General features: G+C 36.1%; 1 protein-coding gene across 1 annotated transcript in view; it reads left to right on the forward strand.

Moving 5' to 3' along the window:
- The window catches only part of CSMD3 (CUB and Sushi multiple domains 3), a 1,491,512-nt gene that overhangs the window by 1,093,163 nt on the left and 376,293 nt on the right, over positions 1–22,056 (forward strand). Inside the window, exons 25-27 of the mRNA XM_010863441.1 lie at positions 8,147–8,338; positions 14,507–14,633; positions 16,296–16,498. Coding sequence (XP_010861743.1) covers positions 8,147–8,338; positions 14,507–14,633; positions 16,296–16,498 — 522 coding nt within the window. The remainder of the gene's footprint in view (positions 1–8,146; positions 8,339–14,506; positions 14,634–16,295; positions 16,499–22,056) is intronic.

A 22,056-nucleotide genomic window follows, 5' to 3' on the forward strand; every position in this document is an offset into this window, starting at 1 on the left:
CTCCAGTGTTCTTGCTTGGAGAATCCCAGGGACAGGGGAGCCTGGTGGACTGCCGTCTATGTGGTCGCACAGAGTCAGACACGACTAAAATGACTTAGCAGTATTTACAATATAGTAGAAAAACCTGGTGGCCCAGATGGTGAAGAATCTGCCTGCAATGTGGGAGACCTGAGTTCTATCTCTGGATTGGGAAGATCCCCTGGAGGAGGGCATGGTGACCCACCTCAGTATTCATGCCTGGAGAATCTGCATGGATAGAGAAGCCTGACAGCTACAGTCCACAGGGTTGCAAAAACTTGGAGGCGACTGAGCAAATAAGCACAACACAGCACAGAAAAACATATACTCCATAGAAAGAAATCCTACAAATCAATTTAAAAATAGCCTAGAAGAACATATGGGCAAAAAAATTTCACAGTAGAAGATATTCCAGTACAATAATCAAAAGACAAAAAGTGCTTGATAGAAATTAAGAAGTGAAAATTAAAGTAAAAATACTTTTCTATTGCACACTCCTAAAATTGGTAAAAATCAAAAAGCAGTATCATACTAAATGTTGATAATAATTGGAAGAATTTGAAATTCATGAACTTTGGGATACATTGGTATAGTCACATAGGAGATATTTGGTGATATTTAGTAAAATTCATTTTTAGACATGTCTGAAAGTGAAAGTGAAGTCACTCAGTCATGTATGAGTCTTTGCGACCCCATGGACTGTAGCCTACCAGACTTCTCTGTCCATGGGATTTTCCAGGCAAGAATACTGGAATGGGTTGCCATTTCCTTCTCCAGGGGATCTTCCTGACCCAGAGATTGAATCCTGGTGTCTCGCATTGTAAGCAGACACTTTACCCTCTGAGCCACCTGTGCCAATTATGCATAAACTAAATGGCTGATGGTAAAACTTAACATTCATGCAAAGCTGAATCCCACTATATCCCTGACTGATATACAAATGTGTGATGTAAAAATTTAAAAATGGTGCACAAATGTATGATCCCACTATTCCAGAATGATATACAAATGTATGAAGACACAAACTAGTATATTTAATAATATCACTTACTTTATCATGGGCTTCCCAGGTGTCACTAGTGGCACAGAATCCACCTGCCAATGCAGGAGACATAAGAGATGTTGGTTTGATCCCTGGGTAGGGAAGATCCCCTGGAGAGTGGATGTGGCAACCTACTCCAGTATTCTTGCCTAGAGAATTCCAGGGACGGAGGAACCTAGCAGGCTACATGGGGTAGTAAAAAGTCAGACATGACTTAGCATGCACAGAATTATTATTACTATTTTACTAACCAGATAGAACATCAACTTATGTGAATACATAATATTCATAAATAAGTTGAACAGAAATTATACTGAGGCAGAGACTGAACTATTTTCTTTCATTAGTTCAAGACCGATTAACAGATTTTGATTTAATCTTGAGAAAATGATCTTTGTTTTTTTTTTTTAATTTATTTATTTTAATTACTTTACAATAGTGTAGTGGTTTTGCCATACATAGACATGAATCAGCCATGGGTGTATATGTGTTCCCCATCCTGAACCCCCCTCCCACCTCCCTCCCCATCCCATCCCTCTGGGTTATCCCAGTGTATCAGCCCTGAGCACCTTGTCTCATGCATCGAACCTGGACTGGCGATCTGTTTCATATATGATAATATACATGTTTCAGTGCTATTCTCTCAAATCATCCCACCCTCATCTTCACCCACAGAATCCAAAAGACTGTTCTATATATCTGTGTTGCTTTTGCTGTCTTGTATATAGGGTTATTGTTATCATCTTTCTAAATTTGATATATATGTGTTAGTATACTGTATCGGAGAAGGCAATGGCAACCCACTCCAGTACTCTTGCCTGGAAAATCCCATAGACGGAGAAGCCTAGTAGGCTGCAGTCCATGGGGTCACTAGAGTTGGACACGACTGAGCGACTTCAATTTCACTTTTCACTTTCATGCAATGGAGAAGGAAATGGCAGCCCACTCCAGTGTTCTTGCCTGGACAATCCCAGGGACCGGGAATCCTCCTGGTGGGCTGCCATCTGTGGGGTCACACAGAGTCGGACACGACTGAAGTGACGCAGCAGCAGCAGCATACTGTATTGGAGAAGGCAATGGCAACCCACTCCAGTACTCTTGCCTGGAAAATCCTATGGACGGAGGAGCCTGGTAGGCTGCAGTCCATGGGGTTGCGACGAGTCGGACACGACTGAGCGACTTCACTTTTACTTTTCACTTTCATGCACTGGAGAAAGAAATGGAAACCTACTCCAGTGTTCTTGCCTGGAGAATCCCAGGGATCGCGGAGCCTGGTGGGCTGCCATCTATGGGGTTGCACAGAGTCGGACACAACTGAAGCGACTTAGCAGCAGTATACTGTATTGGTGTTTTTTCTTCTGGCTTACTTCACTCTGCATAATAGGTTCCAGTTTTATCCACCTCATTAGAACTGATTCAAATTGATCTTTGAATCCCTGCATGATACATAACCCATAGAAACACTTGCATATGTTCAAATGAGGACATGGAAGTGTAGCATTTTTAAACAGTGAATAATGTAAGCAATATAGCAATACAGATACCCACCAGCTGGAGAACAAGTAAATCAATTTTAGGGTATACATCCAATGGAATATCACTGGTAGTTAAAATGAGTAAACTGTATGTGTAAGTATATGTGTGTGTAAATATAACAGTAAAAACACAATGCTGCACACACACACAAAAAAAAGCCTCAGAAGAATGTTATTTTAATTACATAATTTATAAAATGTGTAAATGCTTACAAACCATACTGTATATTGTTAATTGAAATACAGATGTTTTAAAATATAAATTGGACTTTCCTGGTGGCACAGTGATAAAGAATCCACCTGCCAATGCAGGAGATGAAGGCAATGGCAAGCCACTCCAGTATGCTTGCCTGGGAAACGCCATAGACTGAGGACCCTGGCAGACTACAATCCATGGGGTCACAAAGAGTTGGATGTGACTTGGAGACAAAACAACAACAAAAACATGTAAATTATATGTAAAAATAATATACTAATTCAGAATATTTGCTAGTTCTCAGTAGAGAAAGACTAGAAAGGAATTAGAACCAAACATAAATGGAGTTTTAAGTTACTTAACATTAGACTAAGATCATGACATCTGGTCCAATTACTTCATGGCAAATAGTTTGGGAAACAATGAAAACAGTGACAGACTTTATTTTGGGGGGCTCCAAAATCACTGTAGATTGTGACTGCAGCCATGAAATTAAAAGACGCTTGCTCCTTGGAAAAAAAAAAGCTATGAACAACCTAGACAGCATGTTATAAAGCAGAGACATTACTTAACCAACAAAAGTCCGTCTAGTCAAAGCTATGGTTCTTCCAGAAGTTGTGTATGGATGTGAGAGTTGGACTATAAAGAAAGCTGAGCACTGAAGAATTTATGCTTTTGAACTGTGGTGTAGGAGACAGCTCTTGAGAGTCCCTTGGACTTTAAGGAAATCAAACCAGTCAATCCTAAAAGAAATCAGTTCTGAATATTCTTTGGAAGGACTGATGCTGAAGCTGAAACTCCAATACTTTGGCCATCTGATGCAAAGAACCAACTCATTTGAAAAGACCCTGATGATGGGAAAGATTGAAGGTGGGAGGAGAACAGGATGACAGAGGATGAGATGGTTGAATGGTATCACCAATGCAATGGACATGAGTTTGAGTAAACTCTGGGAATTGGTGATGGACAGGGAATCCTGGTGTGCTGCAGTCCATGGGGTTGCAAAGAGTCACATGACTGAGCAACTGAACTGAACTGACTGAAGTGAACTGAGCATTCTTTATGAATAACAATATTAATGTGAATATGAATCAATTAGTATAAATATTAATCTGAAAAGTAATCTGAACTAATATTACTATTAATCTGAAGCAACTATCAATAGAACCAGATGATGAAGTTATTTTATCTTTCTCTTCTCTGGTAGATATCAAATAGTAATTTTTAAATGTTAGGAATCTTTAAAGAAGATTTCTGCTTTATGATGGCAGGAAGGAAATTAGAACTCAGTTTAAGTTATTCAGCAAGTCAAAAAGATTTAGATAAATGAGAATTTTCAGTTCATTTTTGCTCCAGAAGTTTTAATTTCATCACAGTATCAAATTTCACAAGGAATGGTGAATATTTAAGAATATGTGGTTTTTCATACACATCTTTATTTAATTGTCAGTTTTATGTATTTGAGCTTTTCAGTGAAAAGACTGGCAGCTGAATGTTTCCATAAAGATAAGGCACTTCTGAATATTTATGAATAAGCAACAATAATTCCACCAAATTGGACTAAATTGTGTTGTGCTTTGTAGCTTACATACTATTGTCCCTGTGCATTTTCATCTACAATGCAAAATATTATAAATTATCTTAATTTGCAGAGAGTGTCTCCATTATACCTCATCACCAGCAATTGCCAACCACATTTACAGAACATTCAAATTAAAGGAGGATGAATTTAGTAATAAACCTTGAAAAGAGAGCTTGATTTCCATTTTTATTTTGATAAATGATACGTGGTAAAACTCAAAAGTGGCTGAATCTTGAATAATAAACTGAATATTATGTCTGGTAGAAGGAATTCAAGCTTGTTACTTTTGAGCAGAGATATTTTAAATGTACTCTTTACTATGCAGAGTCATACAAAATATGTCCTAAAAATTTTGTTACTACTTCTACTGTTTCTACTTCTGTTATTGTAAGACTGACTTGCTCAGCAACCTCCGACGTCTTGTATGACTCTGTTTGAAGCTGTTGGTATTTGCCTTATTTTAACATATTTCCACCCAAATGAGGTTGCCACAGATTAATCCATACAGGAATTTCCTGCAGTTTTTTTTTAACTCTATCATAAATTTCAGTTTTTCATCAAAATTACTTTAGCTTATTTTTCAGATGTCGCTTAGAGATAACTGCCCTGAGAAACACATTCATTCATGAACATTATTGAACATTTGTTATGTGCCAGATTTTGTGCTGTGAAGGCTTTGTGGGAAAGAGAAAAAAGTGAAATAAGTCCAATCTATAAGAAAAAAAGAAAATAAATGATTGTAAATTAATGCAGATATGTGAAATAGTTCTATTGGTTGACAGAGGAAGGAAAGATGAAGAACCTTTCACAGAGACCAAGAGGAGGCTCCTTATGTTCTCCAAGAGCTAAGGTAGCCCTCAGCATACAGAAATTAAAGTATAAATTTGGTACTTTTAGCTGTACATTTCTGGTAAATGTATGCTTGTTTTGACACTAGGAAGTTGGTACTACAAATTAATGACTTGTCATCAGTGAGCTAATACATGCTTTTTTGCTTTCTAGTTCAAATTTAGATTAATTTGGTCAAGGATCTATGCCCACAAAAAAAGAGATCTCTTTTTGATTATCATATGATTTAAGATGCACAAAAGTCATTCTCTTCTCCTATATTATTTGTCTTGAAATCATAGATTTCCCTCATCCATGAAGCTATCTAGAATTTTATCATAGTCCTCTAGTATCAGAAGTTATAACTGATATAATTTAACATCTAGTTGGGAAATAATGACGGACAAGGAAAACTGGCACACTGCAAACCATGGGATCGCAGAGAGTTGGACATGACTTAGTGACTGAACAATAACAAGCAGTTAATTATCTTTGTTACATTATATCATTATATCATTTATCTTGTTGTTGTTATTATTGTTTAGTGGCTAAAGTCAAGTCTGACTCTTTTGTGACCCCATGGACTGTGGCCTTGCCAGGCTCCTCTGTCCATGGGATTTACCAGGCAAGGCTACTGGAGTGGGTTGTCGTTTTCTTCTCCAGAAGATCTTCCTGACTCAGGGATCAAACCTGTGTTTCCCCCACTGGTGGGCAAATTCTTTGCCATTTTGTCACAAGGGAAGCCCATCATTTAACTTACATTTATAGAATTTATAAAACACTAGGTACAGAATTCTGTAGCTAGAAGATTTAGATTTTTGTAACTAGTGTCATAGTTGATTTACCTTCTGAAGTACCCTTTTCTAGTTCTTTTTTTTTCTTTTTTTTTAAATTTTATTTTATTTTTAAACTTTACAATATTGTATTAGTTTTGCCAAATACCGAAATGAATCCGCCACAGGTATACCTATGTTCCCCATCCTGAACCCTCCTCCCTCCTCCCTCCCCATACCCTCCCTCTGGGTCGTCCCAGTGCACCAGCCCCAAGCATCCAGTATCATGCATCAAACCTGGACTGGCGACTCGTTTCATACATGATATTATACATGTTTCAATGCCATTCTCCCAAATCTCCCCACCCTCTCCCTCTCCCACAGAGTCCATAAGACTGATCTATATATCAGTGTCTCTTTTGCTGTCTCATACACAGGGTTATTGTTACCATCTTTCTAAATTCCATATATATGCATTAGTATACTGTATTGGTGTTTTTCCTTCTGGCTTACTTCACTCTGTATAATAGGTTCCAGTTTCATCCATCTCATTAGAACTGATTCAAATGTATTCTTTTTAATGGCTGAGTAATACTCCATTGTGTATATGTACCACAGCATTCTTATCCATTCATCTGCTGATGGGCATCTAGGTTGTTTCCATGTCCTGGCTATTTAGGATCTTAGGAGCAAATTGTGCTATGAATGTTTCATTTTTAATATTCACCTTTATTAATTTTATTCTGAATAGGCACACTAGGTGTACTGGATCTAAAGAGATTAATTATTATTTAAGTGATAGAATTGATGAATTAAATATAATAATAGTAGTAAGTATGTCAGCATCCCTTTGACCTAGTCCTTACCTCTGTAGTAACACAATGAAAATCAGATGGAAAAACTTACCACATGACCAGGGACAGGGAATAAGGAAAAATGGACTTGTTGTGCTTGAGACAGTTATCTCTCTCTCTCTCCTCTCCTGAAAGGAGGAAGGAAAACTTTTGCTCTTTGGAGATGGGATGGATATAATTCTGTTTTTATTCTAACCTTAGTAATGTAAATTTAGGGTTTCAACAGTCAGATTAACCTCCTGTGTCTCCAGTTTTTAAAATCTAGAGATTTCTGTAAAGTCCTGGGTCTCATTCTTCCTTAAGATGTAAACACAGATCCCCTTCTGCTGCTGCTACTGCTAAGTCCCTTCAGTCATGTCCTACTCTGTGTGACCCCATAGACTGCAGCCCACCAGGCTCCCCCATCCCTGGGATTCTCCAGGCAAGAACACTGGAGTGTGTTGCCATTTCCTTCTCCAATGCATGAAAGTGAAAAGTGAAAGTGAAGTCGCTCAGTCGTGTCCAACTCCCAGCGACCCCATGGACTGCAGCCTACCAGGCTCCTCCGTCCGTGGGATTTTCCAGGCAAGAGTACTGGAGTGGGGTGCCATTGCCTTCTCCACCAGATCCCCTCCAGAGGTACCTTAATCTCTCTGGAGTTCTCTCACTACTCATATAAACATATCTTCTCAATCACAAGCTTCCAGCTAAAGTCATGTGGAAAGCCCCAACTCTTCAGAAATCAAAAATATTTATTTTTATGAACTACTTTTTTTTTTCTTGTGAGAAATTTTGAGAGTTGTGTATTCTGAAGGCAGAATATAAACATTCAGAGTTCTTCAGACTGATTACTGGGTCATATTAACTCTTGCTAGTTTTTTAAAAATATGTCTATTTCATTTTCTTCCAAGACTATTTAAGTAAAGCAATCTAAAGTTATGTTTGCATTGGACGTATTTGTTACCTGAACAGTTGTGGTTTCACATATTTTATATGAATTTTAAACTTTTCATGATTTGATCCTAATAGTTACATTGGTCAGAATCTATTAGTTGCAAATCACTTGAAGCAGACAAGAATGTTAGTACTATAACACGTTATGATACAGTCACAGAGACCATGGGGTATCATTGCTAAATTTGAATAATACAACAAAGTTTAATTTTTTGAGGAAAAAAAAACTCTCTCTGGTGGCTGTATGCTATAAAAATTAAATATTTTAAGTAATAAAACAGGAAAAAGTATGTAATCATATTAAAAACAATAAAAGGGATGATTTGTGCAGTTTTAAATCCTCCTGTTAAATTTTGTCTTTAATAAATTTATATTCTTCTCATAGGTTTTGAACTTTCACATTGTGAGGATCCTGGAATTCCACAATTTGGATACAAAATCAGCGACCAAGGGCATTTTGCTGGTAGCACTATCATTTACGGATGCAATCCAGGCTACACTCTCCATGGAAGCAGCCTTCTGAAGTGCATGACAGGGGAGAGAAGGGCATGGGACTATCCTCTGCCATCCTGTATTGGTAGGATACTATTTTAGGTTTTCATGCAATATTTCTATGAAAGTGTTGTCAAAATATACTGTACCTTTTCAAGTTATTTCATTTGTCCACACCTAACTCATACCTTAATCAAAAAGTTAATGAATACATAGCTCACATTTGTGGTAAGTCAGAGGGTTCTTTTCATAATCAGTGAGTACCTTCTCTTTTTGGGCAAAAAATAGTTCATATGAAAGTCATTATATTTATCCTATCTTGATATAAAATTTAACTCGCTACAAAATATGTTGAAACTCTTAATCATACACATTTACTGAATCTCATTGACCAGATTTGTATTAATATACAAAATTAATGCTTATGCTGGTATAAAGGCAGATTAAAAAAGCTAAATACTCTCAATAACTTCAAAGACTTTATATACATACCTTTTGAAAAACTAAGAAAGTGTATATGTTTTCTTTATTTTATGTATCATGACATAATTAAATGAATTTCAATACGAAAAGGCATGTGAAAGTTAGTCATATAAGATATATTGCCTACGTGAAATTATAGAATGATCATTTTTCTCTCCTTTGTATAGCTGGAGAAGAATTTTATTACTACCATCCCATAAATCAATTCACAAATAACTGGGCATGTGTGAGAAAGAGGGTGGATAGAAAAACGTTGATAAAGACCTCTGCTTTTTTTCTTTTGGTCTGAATATAGGTGCCAGGCTGGGTGGATTACTAGGACAACAAAAGGAAAAAAAAACAAAAACAAAGTTAAACAAAACACAAAGTCCTCAATAGGGAGCAAACAAGTTTCTTTAATGATTCTTATTTAATGGCAGTTGTGGTGGCACAAATTGATTCTGTGTCAGGCTCATATGGATAAAATTGACTTAATTTTTTAAAATGATTTATTAAGGTATAATTCATATTGAAAAAATTCCACATGTTTAATGTATACAGTTTTATGAATTTGGAGACCTGAACACTTTGAGATATATTTTAATGTTTGTTAATTGATATAGTCAACACAGGAATATTCACAAAACTTGATAGACTTCAAATAGGAAAGAAATGAAATTCTAGTTATTAAAGTTCTTGCAACTAATTGCAGTGTTTTTGATGACATGAGACTTCTGTTGGTTTGTTAAAACATTGATGAGCAGAAAGCAAACATTCTTTTATCCAACCAAAATGCAATTATACTGCTTTCCTTTCAGATGCACCTGAATTTTAGATAGATTATGAGGATAAATGTAAAATAACAATCAACCTAAATTGACAAAGCTTAGGATTCTAGAATATGACCAACAATCAACCTGCTGGCATTGGTTATGAGAAAAATGTACACTGATTCATTCTCTCTGAAGATATTCTTTGCTGTGAATATCAAATATATTCAGAAACTCATTAAGGATTTCAAAAGGATTTCAAACAAAACTATAAACTTAAAAATACTGGCTTGCTATGTTGTCAGTAAAATTAAAATCACAAACTAATACATTAAAAAATATATATTTTCCTTATATATTGAATCAAGCTGAAGACATTTTCATTTTCTGGAAAACTTCATGCAAATAGAAGAACATTTGATCTAGGATCAGAATATTTAATTATTTTTGTAACAAATCAATGCACTTTATGAATCTACCAAGTCAAAATTTAGTAATACCACTGCTCAAGCCTTTATGAGAAGGGTAACCTTTTTTTTTTTTTTTGTAAATGATAGATGATCAGGAATAAAAGCTTAAAACAGCTGGACACATAATGTGTCATGCTGATGATTTTCATGACAATAGAAGGTTAAATTCTATTTAAGATGGTGTTCTTTATTGTCAATAATTAACAGCTTTACCACTTGGCTAAAATCATAATTATCCATTCCTATTAACCTTAAATATCTATTATGGTTATATTTTTGCCTTGGTCAAATAAGAAGCTTTTTCTTAATTATATGGGTGTTTCTAGGTAATTATGTTTCTGTAGCTTATACATTGAGCAAACAAAAATTATTTTTTAGGCACCACAGCCAGAGGTATTTAACCTGCACACCTTCAATTTTATCTGTAAACATAAGACTTCTGACAGAATATGAACTCCAATGTTATAGCATATCACACTGCTTTATTTGAAATCAAATAGCCAAGTAATATTTGTAACAAAGAAATATGGAGAAAGAAAGAGTTATGTTTAAATTCAATATAAAAACAGTTCCCAAAGCTCCAGTTCTTGGAGTTGCTTAAAATTAATCTGGCAGATTCTTGTTTTTGTTCAGTCACCCAGTTATGTCCAACTCCCTTTGACCCCATGGACTGCAGCATGCCAGGCCTCTGTCCCATGCCATCTCCCGAATTTTGCCCAAGTTCGTGTTCATTGCATCGGTGATTCAATACAGTCATCTCATCCTCTGATGCCCTCTTCACCTACTGCACTCAATATTTCCCAGCATCAGATACTTTTCAAATGAGTCAACTGTTCGAATCAGATGACCAAAATAAAATATTGAAGCTTCAGCTTCAGCATGAGTCCTTCCAATGAGTATTCAGGGTTGATTTCCCTTAAGATTGGCTGGTTTGATCTCATTGCTCTCCAAGGCACTTTCAGGAATCTTCTCCAGCACCACAGTTTGAAGGCTTCAATTCTTTGGTGCTCTGCCTTCTTTACAGTTCAGCTCTCACAACCGTACGTGACTAATAGGAAGATCATAGCCTTGACTATACAGACCTTTGTCATCAGAGTAATGTCTGCACTTTTCAACACACTAAGTTTGTCATAGCTTTCCTGCTGAGAAGCAATCATATTCTGATTTCATGGCTGCAGTCCCCATCGCAGTGATTTTAGAGTCCAAGAAGATGAAATCTGTCACTACTTTCACCTTTTCCCCTTCTATCTGCCATGAAGTAATGGGACTGGATGCCATGATCTTAGTTTGTTTATCTTTAGTGTTCAGCCAGCTCTTTCACTGTCCTCCTTCACCCTCATCAAGAGGTTCTTTAGTTCCTCTTTGCTTCTTGCCATTAGAATGTTGTTATTCAATTGCTCAGTCATGTCTGACTCTTTGCCACCCCATGGACTGCATGCAGCACGCGAGGTTTCCCTGTCCTTCACCATCTCCCAGAGCTTACTGTTAAAATGGTATCACCCTCGTATCTGAGGTTATTCATGTTTTTCCTGCTTATCTTGACTCTAGCTTGTAACTTATCTAGCCTGGCATTTCTCATGATGTGTTCAGCATATAGGTTAAATCAATAGGGGGACAGCAGACAGCCCTGTTGTACTCCTTTCTCAATCTTGAACCAACAATTTGTTCTATTCAGGGTTCTAACTGTTGTTTCTTGACCTGCATACAGGTTTCTCTAGAAACAAGTAAGATGGTCTGGTATCCCCACCTCTTTAAGGGCTTTCCACAGTTTGTTATGATCCACACAGTCAAAGGCTTTAGTGTAGTCAATGAGACAAAGATAGATGTTTTTCTGGAATTCCCTTGCTTTCTTTATGATACAGTGAATGTTGGCAATTTGATCTCTGGTTCCTCTTCCTTGTCTAAACCCAGCTTGGACAACTGGAAGTTCCTGGTTTGCATAATGCTGAAGCCTAGCAAGCAAGATATTAAGTATGATCTTACTAGAATGGTAGATGAGTACAATTGTCCAACGGTTAGCACATTCTTTAGCACACATTCTTTAGTACTACCTTCTTGGGAACTGGGATGAGAATTGACCTTTTCCAGTCCTGTGGCCTCTGTTCGGTTCCACAATTGCTGACATATTGAATGCATCACCTTAAGGGTATCATCCTTTAGGGTTTTGAATAGCTCTACTGGAACCCCATTTATTAACAGCAGTGCTTCCTAATGCCCACTTGACTTCACACTCTAGAATGTCTGGCTCTAGAATAACTGACCACAACATCGTAGTAGTCCCTTCATTGATCACTGTCTTGTCATGACGAAGGTCCTTGCATAGGCTAATGAAGCTATGAGCCACGCTGTGTAGGGCTACTCAAGACGGTTGGGTCATAGCAGCTAGTTCTGACCAAATGAGATCCACTGGAGGAGAGAATGGCAAACCACCCCAGTATACTTGCCGTGAGAACCTCATGGATTGTATAAAAAGGACAAGTCTGGCAGAATGAAGTATCAAATTTGTTCTCCTCAGAAATAGGTCAATAATAGTGAATAAATCATTAAAAATGATGAAAAATGAATTATTACAGTTACAGCATTCTAGGTTGTCCAACAAAGTTCTTGTTACAAAATGAGAAAAACCACAGTAAGTGATGGTAACTTCTTAACTATATATATTTTATTTATTTTAAAAATAACAAATTTATTATCATAAATTAAATTAAACTAATGTTACAATACAAAATAAACTTGCTTAGTCCTCTATAGGTGTGTATATCAGTCAGGGTTTGCCAAATAAAGAGAGTCAGTAGATCTATATGTGATCTATTTAGCTATCATCTATCAAGAAATGTATTTATTTATATTGAGGAATTAACTCATGCAGTTGTGGGGACTGACAAGTTCAAAATCCATCAGATCAGATCAGATCAGTCTCTCAGTCATGTCCAACTCTTTGCGACCCCATGAATCGCAGCACGCCAGGCCTCCCTGTCCATTACCAACTCCCGGAGTTCACTGAGACTCACATCCATCGAGTCAGTGATGCCATCCAGCCATCTCATCCTCTGTCGTCCTCTTCTCCTCCTGCCCCCAATCCCTCCCAGCATCAGAGTCTTTTCCAATGAGTCAACTCTTCCCATGAAGTGGCCAAAGTACCAGAGTTAATCCATAGGGAAGATCAAAAGGCTGGAAACTAGGGCAGGAATTAATGATGCAGTCTTGAGGGAAAATCTTCTTTTCCAGAAAACTCAGTTTTCATTGTTAAGGGCTTCCAATTGATTGGATGAAGGGTACCCACATTATCAAGGGTAAAGTCAGCTGATTATAGATGTTAACCAGGTCTATAAATAGCAACACCTAGACTAGTGTTTGATAAAATAACTGGGTACTACAACTTGGCCAAGTTGACACATAAAAATAACCCTAATATTATACTAAAATATAACATCTAAAATCTTTGAAGCAATTTTATCTGTATGAATAGAGCCTACAAATTTTAACCATGATATTCAGTTGTTATTCAGTCTTTTCCAAGTACTGAAACTTTGGCTCTGACCTTTGTTCTTATAATCAAAACAAAACAAAAATTCAAGATGCTTAGTTCAGCACTGCATTTGAGTAAGATAATAACACTTCAGAGAATAAGAAAAATAAATGTAGTAATATATTCAAATATATAAGCAAAAAGTAAACTACCTTGGATTTTGTTTTATTTTTTGGTAGTATAGTAATTTGGAGAACTTTCAAAAATATATTAAAAAACCTTATGGTTTTTAGGATGTAGAGAAGTAGAGTAATATACTAAGTAAACTACTTCATTTCTCTCTTCTCTAGCAAGAGGATTCTTTCTAGATTATTGCTTATCAATGTAAAACCATTCCAGATTTCCCAATATATTAAATATTATTAAAATAGAGAGGGAATTCCCCCAAAGCTATATATTTTTGTTGTATTGCATGATGATGTTTACATTTTTAATTTGGTGAATTTTATAAAAATTAGAGACCACTTTAAATCAAAAATGAAACAAGTTTTAACCGAAGTAAAATCTAATAAAAATGCCACTTTGACTTTGGGGAGGTTAAAAGCAAAGGAGTTTAGAGTGATTGAAAGGGGAATAAGAGGACAATGAAATTTAGAAGGCCTGAGGGACCTGCAGTAAAGCTTAGAGGTAAGGTAGTAAGATGATGAATTAGTTAGCCTACAACCAGCTATAAGTGAGCAACTTGCCATCTGTTTCCCCTTGTTATATTAACATTATTTTGCCATACATCTTAAAAAGTTTGTAGCCTAAACTCAGAGCTTTTGAGTGTGTACTTTTAAAATTCCCTAATTGGCTTATTATATTATCATTTATATGATCTAACTTGAGATTCTTGTTTTATTGTGCAATGTGTTCTTGCTTTAATTAATACCCTAATCTGAGAAAGCATATACACATATATACTTTCAATAAAGGAGAAATCAATCCTTATTTTCCTTCAGGTGAAAAAATATATCCTCAAGAAATTTGTATATGTTTATAAAGATTAAACTGTGACTTAAAATTGAATTAATTTTTTCTAGCTGAATGTGGAGGTCGTTTTAAAGGAGAATCATCAGGAAGAATTTTATCTCCTGGTTATCCCTTTCCATATGACAATAATCTGCGTTGCATGTGGATGATTGAGGTAGATCCAGGAAACATTGTCAGGTAAATGAATTTTATCTTTTCAAAATGACTCAGAATCTGAATTTCCTGATCAGACCCTATATACAATTAGTATTAAGATTTTTCTTTTTTTTACCATTGGTAAAGAAAAACATGGTTTTTATCTATTATAAAATAGGAGGGGAAAGTATTGATAAGCATGACATACTAATTCATAGGCCACAGCATTGGTTCATATAGCCCCTTAGAAACTTTTCAGTTATAAGAGGGCACAAAAGATGAGAATTTTTCCTGCTGCTTGAGAGTTCTACTCTTTCAATTCTTCATGACTTAAGACACTGTAAATTCAACAGAATTCTGAAATTTTTAAAAATTAAAGAATTTTTGATACTAAATTGTAACCCAGATTTAAAACGGTGGCAATTCACATATCAAACATGGATGTGAGATAGATAGAGAGAGAGAGAGAGAGAGAGGTAAAGAGAGTTGAGTTTGTTAATATAATTGGATTTCTAGCTTTTGGATTAGGCACAAGAAAATTTGATATTAATTTTGTCTAGACTAAAGCAAAATAGACTTAATATGAAACATTTTTTTTCTTTTATGTGCATTTTTGTGGTGGGGGGCCATTTTCACATTCAGGAGGTTTCCTTTTACTTCTTTTTTGAATGTGAACTGTTTTTGCATTTGTGGAGCAAATCTTTGATTCTGATAAACACACTAAAAAATTGATACAGTGGCCGTAACACATACTATGGCATTAGATAACTTGAGTTCAATTCATGACTCTGCCACCCTTAGGGCAATCTTATTTAATCTGAATCCCACTTGACACATTTGTAAAATCGAGATCAAACTTGTTCCTGCTTCACTGGATCATTATAACAATTAAAGGAAGAAAATAGATGTAATGCGTTTTGCACAGTGTGTGACACATATGAGCTCCTCTTAAATGTCACCTGTCATTGCCACATTTAAGTCATGAACACTGAAAAGAATGTATAGGTAGGTCTTCCTTGGGTTACATGCTGGTAAACTGAACATAAGTCGAAAATGTCATAAACTGAAAATACATATAACTAATCTACCAAAAATCCTCACTCACCCTCACCTACTCTAAACATGCTCAGAGCGTTTACGTTAGTCTACAGTTGGGCAAATCATCTAACCTGAGGTCTATTTTATAATAAAGTATTGAGTATCTCATGTAATGTTATTGAATACTATACTGAAAATGAAAAACAGAACTGTTTTATGAGTGCATTATGGTTGTAAATGTATTGGTAGCTTGTTTTTGTGATTTTGTGACTGACTGGGAACTTAGTTCCCTGGCACTGCCCAATGTCATGATAGAGTATCACAACTGAGAAAAGATCAAAATTCATAGTACAGTTTCTACTAAATGTATATCTCTTCTGTACCATCTTAAAGTCAAAAATTCCTAAATTGAATCATCATAAATCAGGGATGGTCTGTATACCTAAAGTTTTTATAATTTGCAGAATTGATGTAATAATATATTTAATCATATTCTAAAAAAACTATACTGTTGAAGAAAAATGCATTAAGTTTTTATATATATTTTGCATTCATTTTATTTGATAGAATAAAAGAAATACCTAATATAAGCAAAGATCTTTTATATTCTTTATTTAAAACTGGATCCATGTTTAAAATAATCAGAGATATATGGTTCTCCTACAGCCTACAGTTTCTTGCTTTTGATACGGAAGCATCACATGATATACTCCGAGTTTGGGATGGTCCGCCTGAAAATGAGATGCTTTTAAAGGAAATCAGTGGGTCTCTGATTCCCGAAGGAATCCATAGCACTCTCAACGTAGTGACCATTCAGTTCGACACAGATTTTTATATCAGCAAATCTGGATTTGCAATTCAGTTTTCAAGTGAGTTGTTTTTTTTTTTTTTCTTAAATAAACAATATAGAAATGTTACTTAAATCCTTCTGTTACTTTACTACTCAAAAACTTTCATTTTTAAATTTTAATTATCTTAATTTTTTTAATTTTATTCTTTAATTGGAGGAAAGTTGCTTTACAATGTTGTGTTGTTAATTATCTTAAATATTCTTATTTCTCTTCTTCTTATTCATCTGGAGTTAAGATAAACCATGGACTGCAGCCCACCAGGCTCCTCCATCTGGTTCAAATATGAGAAAGGAGTATTAAGGTTGTGTATTGTCACCCTCCATATTTAACTTATATGTAGAGTGAAAGTGAAAGTGAAGTCGCTCAGTCGTGCCTGACTCTTTGTGACCGGTGGACTGTAACCCACCAGGCTCCTCCGTCCATGGGATTCTCCAGGCAAGAATACTGGAGTGGGTTGCCATTTCCTTCTCCAGGGGATTTTCCCGACCCAGGGATTGAACCCGGTCTCCCACATTGCACTTTAACCTTTAACCTCTGCACCACCAGGGTAGTGTACTCCTTAAAGTAAAGGTGGTATTAAAGTTAATTCATCTAAGCCAGAAAGAAAAACACCAATACAGTATACTAACACATATATATGGAATTTAGAAAGATGGTAACAATAACCCTGTATACGAGACAGCAAAAGAGACACTGATGTATAGAACAGTCTTTTGGACTCTGTGGGAGAGGGAGAGGGGAGGGAGGAGGGAGGAGGGTTCAGGATGGGGAACACATGTATGCCTGTGGCAGATTCATTTCGATGTATGGCAAAACCAATACAATATTGTAAAGTTTAAAAATAAAATAAAATTAAAAAAAAAAAGAAGAGGTGGCAAGAATACATAGAAAAAAAATAAAGTTAATTCATCAAGTGAAATCATTACATTATGCAAACTGATAATTTGAATTTACTATAAAAGTATATTTTAAAATGTAAAATTTTGAGATAAGGAAGGAAATGAGTATTTGACATTACAAAAAGCAACCCTACATTTTTACTAATTTTATTTTCTTTTGTTAAAGATTTTAATTATATATTCACAGAAAACTTTGACAAAATATTTTAAATCTACTTTTACATTAAAGATATCCTACCACAATGAAATTTCATTCACTCTAATTACCAGTGTTGATGGCTTTTTTTTTTGGATAAGTGGTTAACTATATGCTGTTTCTTAAAAGGGATTTTGGTTTAGTGGCTGAAAAAAATAAATGGGAGCTCAAAATAATTTAGTTGATATATTTTTACTCTTATTACTAATACACATTATATCTTTGAGAAAAATATCTAAGAGATCTTCTAATTGCATAGCCTTAAAAATCCTAGTATTTGAAACTTATTGAGGTTCCCAACATCATTTATGGAAAGAGTGCAGACCAGTATTCTTCATGTGTGCCTTAATTCAAGTCTTGGCTTCTTACTAATTGCTGATTTTGGGCACTTCACCTCATCACCTGAGTCTGAGCTCTGTAATTCACATAGGGATAATGATACTCATTTTATAAATAGATTATTAAAATTTAATATGATTATGTGTGCACAGTACTTACTACTGAATAAGTAGTTGGTGCCCAGTAAACTATTACCACTATATGAATAAATGTAAAATTGGAATCCTTTGGATAAAGCATGAAGAACTTATTTAATGACTGGCCTGAAAATATATCACTTTAGATTAACAACTAACAATACAAATATATTATTAACTTGATATATTTTTTGTTCGTGAAAGACAATTGCTTGGCATAATCAACTAACAGAAGTAAATGAATTGTTTTGTGTTAGAAATAAGGCTCATGTGAGAGATGTATACATCAGTATAGATGAGTTGATGTCTTAGATTTGTACCCTTAGTATATCTTTTGAGACAGAAAAAAAAAAAAGGAATGAAAAATAAGAGAATGATTATATAATTAATGAACATAAAGGACTTCTAATTCTGCAACACACATTAAGCATTCTTCATATTTATATCTTGACTTTCTAACTTTTTTGAAGTTAGGGACAATATGTCAGCAAACTGTGATATCTGTTCGATTTCAGTTATTTATGATGAAAGTCTGGCAACTAACAACTCTCCTTTCATTTACCTTAAATTAGTAAGGTTTTACACATAAATGGTTATTGTGATTAAATATCTAAATGCAATCATATGAAAAGGTGCTTCAGGCTATTGTTTGTGAATGCCAAATGCATCTGCTTAATAGAAACAAGCTGCTTTATATGCATTTCTGGAAATTTTAATGTGCATCTGTCAGTGAAATTAGTAATATATTTTTTATACATATTATATCTGTAGGTCATATTAAAGTTATAGAAACAATATGCATCCTACCAGAGTTTTAATAAATCTGCCTTCATAATATTCTTTTAAGATGCATAAAAATATATATAATTGATCAGAGACTAAAAATTGATTCACTAAAATAAAATTACCTTGATAATTAATATATTGTGAAGAGCATCAGTTCAGATTTCCAATGTGAAAAGTTTGTTTTTTTTTTTTTTCATGAATGATTTCTTGCTTGGTGCCAAGAATCACATTGTGCTGTGCATAGTTACTCAGTTGTGTCTGACTCTTTGTGACCCCTTGGACTGTAGCCCACCAGGCTCCTCTGTCCATGGGGATTCTCCAGGCAAGAATACTGGAGTAGGTTGCCATGCCATCCTCCCAGAGATCTTCCCAACCCAAGGATTGAACCCAGGTCTCCTGCATTTCAGGGGGATTCTTTACTGTCGGAGCCACCAGGAAGCCCTTTAAGAATAATGTTAAGTACTTTTAGTATGGTGATCTCATTTAATGCTCACAGAGCCCATATGAGATGTACTGTGCTGATGCTCAGTGCTCAGTAGTGTCCAACTCTTTGTGACCCCATGGACTGTAGCCCACCAGGCTCCTCTATCCCTGGGATTCTCCAGGCAAGAATACTGGAGTAGATTGCCATTTCCTTCTCCAGGGACATATACTATGTCATCCCCATTTACCAAAAAAAAAAAAAATTCACTGAGGTTCAGAGAGTGAGTTAATTTATTCAAGGTCATGCCCTAGCAGATGTTTGCAACTGTGGCTCAAATCCAATTCTGTCTGAAAGGAGATTAACACTGTGCCTGGTGCTTAGGAAATACCTAGCAGGCATTACTGCTCATTAATATTCCAGAGGAAAGACAAAGATCTTAGTCATATTTATTAGTTACAGTGAAGTTCTACAATTGCATCAGTTTATATTCTGATTATGCTCCCAAGAACCACATCTAAGGTCACACTTCCAAAAAGCAGATGATTTATACAAGTGAAGAAGTGAGAAACAAGAAAGAAAAGTGGTATGTGAATTCCCAAAGAGTTCCAAAGAATAGCAAGGAGAGATAAGAAAGCCTTCCTCAGCAATCAATGCAAAGAAATAGAGGAAAACAACAGAATGGGAAAGACTAGAGATCTCTTTAAGGAAATTAGAGATCCCAAGGGAACATTTCATGCAAAGATGGGCTCGATAAAGGACAGAAATGGTATGGACCTAACAGAAGCAGAAGATATTAAGAAGAGGTGGCAAGAATACACAGAAGAACTGTACAAAAAAGATCTTCACGACCCAGATAATGATGATGGTGTGATCACTCACCTAGAGCCAGACATCTTGGAATATGAAGTCAAGTGGGCCTTAGAAAGCATCACTACGAACAAAACTGGTGGAGGTGATGGAATTCCAGTTGAACTATTTCAAAACCTGAAAGATGATGCTTTGAAAATACTGCACTCAATATGCCAGTAAATTTGGAAAACTCAACAGTGGCCACAGGACTGGAATAGGTCAGTTTTCATTCCAATTCCAAAGAAAGGCGATGCCAAAGAATGTTCACACTACTGCACAATTGCAGTCATCTCACATGCCAGTAAAGTAATGCTCAAAATTCTCCAAGCCAGGCTTCAGCAATATGTGAACCGTGAACTTCGTGATGTTCAAGCTGGTTTTAGAAAAGGCAGAGGAACCAGAGATCAAATTGCCAACATCTGCTGGATCTTGAAAAAAGCAAGAGAGTTCCAGAAAAACATATATTTCTGCTTTATTGACTATGCCAAAGCCTTTGACTGTGTGGATCACAATAAACTGTGGAAAATGATGAAAGAGATAGGAATACCAGACCACCTGACCTGCCTCTTGAGAAACCTTATATGCAGGTCAGGAAGCAACAGTTAGAACTGGATATGGAACAACAGACTGGTTCCAAGTAGGAAAAGGAGTACATCAAGGCTGTATATTGTCACCCTGCTTATTTAACTTATATGCAGAATACATCATGAGAAACGCTGGGCTGGAAGAAGCACAAGCTGGAATCAAGATTGCCAGGAGAAATATCAATAACCTCAGATATGCAGATGACACCACCCTTATGGCAGAAAGTGAAGAGGAAAGACCTTCTTGATGAACGTGAAAGAGGAGAGTGAAAAAGTTGGCCTAAAACTCAACATTGAGAAAATGAAGATCATGGCATCTGGTCCCATCACTTCATGGCAAATAGATGGGGAAACAGTAGAAACAGTGTCAGACTTTATTTTTTTGGGCTCCAAAATCACTGCAGATGGTGACTGCAGCCAGGAAATTAAAAGACACTTACTCCTTGGAAGGAAAGTTATGACCAAGATAACATATTCAAAAGCAGAGTCATTACTTTGCCAACAAAGGTCCGTCTAGTCAAGACTTTTGTTTCTCCAGTGGTTATGTATGGATGTGAGAGTTGGACTGTGAAGAAGGCTGAGCGCCGAAGAATTGATGCTTTTGAACTGTGGTATTGGAGAAGACTCTTGAGAGTCCCTTGGACTGCAAGGAGATCAAACCAGTCCATTCTGAAGGAGATCAGCCCTGGGGTTTCTTTGGAAGGAATGATGCTAAAGCTGAAACTCCAGTACTTTGGCTACCTCATGCAAAGAGTTGACTCATTGGAAAAGACTCTGATGCTGGGAGGGATTGGGGGCAGGAGGAGAAGGGGACGACAGAGGATGAGATGGCTGGGTGGCATCACCGACTCAATGGACTTGGGTTTGGGTGGACTCCGGGAGATGGTGATGGACGGAGGCCTGGCGTGCTGTGATTCATGCAGTTGCAAAGAGTCGGACACGACTGAGTGACTGAACTGAACTGAACTGAACTGATGTACATTCCCATTTAAAAGGGACATTGGCCCCCTCTGGCTATCCTCATTTCCTCCTATAGGAAGAAAGACTCATTTTAAAGTGGAGATTGAAATATGTTTTATGTAAAGTCCTCTAATTATCAAAGAAAGCAACTAATCTTGAAGAGATCATTAAGGTACTGTAGTCCAGTAAATCACTTATGTAGGTCAAATTTGGCTTGTAGGTCAGAATTTGCCACTTCAGTGGTTTACAGGAATTTCTCCTTTTCCTCAAATAAATCTGTCTCATGTTACCCATTTATTTGTTTGTTCAGTCTAGGAGAGTCTATTAAAGGACCAGATATTAAGCATATTTATCTCCAACTGTTTCTCAAGTGTGTCTTTCCTTTAACCCAGGAAATCATCT

This window comes from Bison bison, unplaced genomic scaffold, assembly GCF_000754665.1.
Source record: "Bison bison bison isolate TAMUID 2011002044 unplaced genomic scaffold, Bison_UMD1.0 scf7180017864491, whole genome shotgun sequence".
NCBI classification, from domain to species: domain Eukaryota; kingdom Metazoa; phylum Chordata; class Mammalia; order Artiodactyla; family Bovidae; genus Bison; species Bison bison.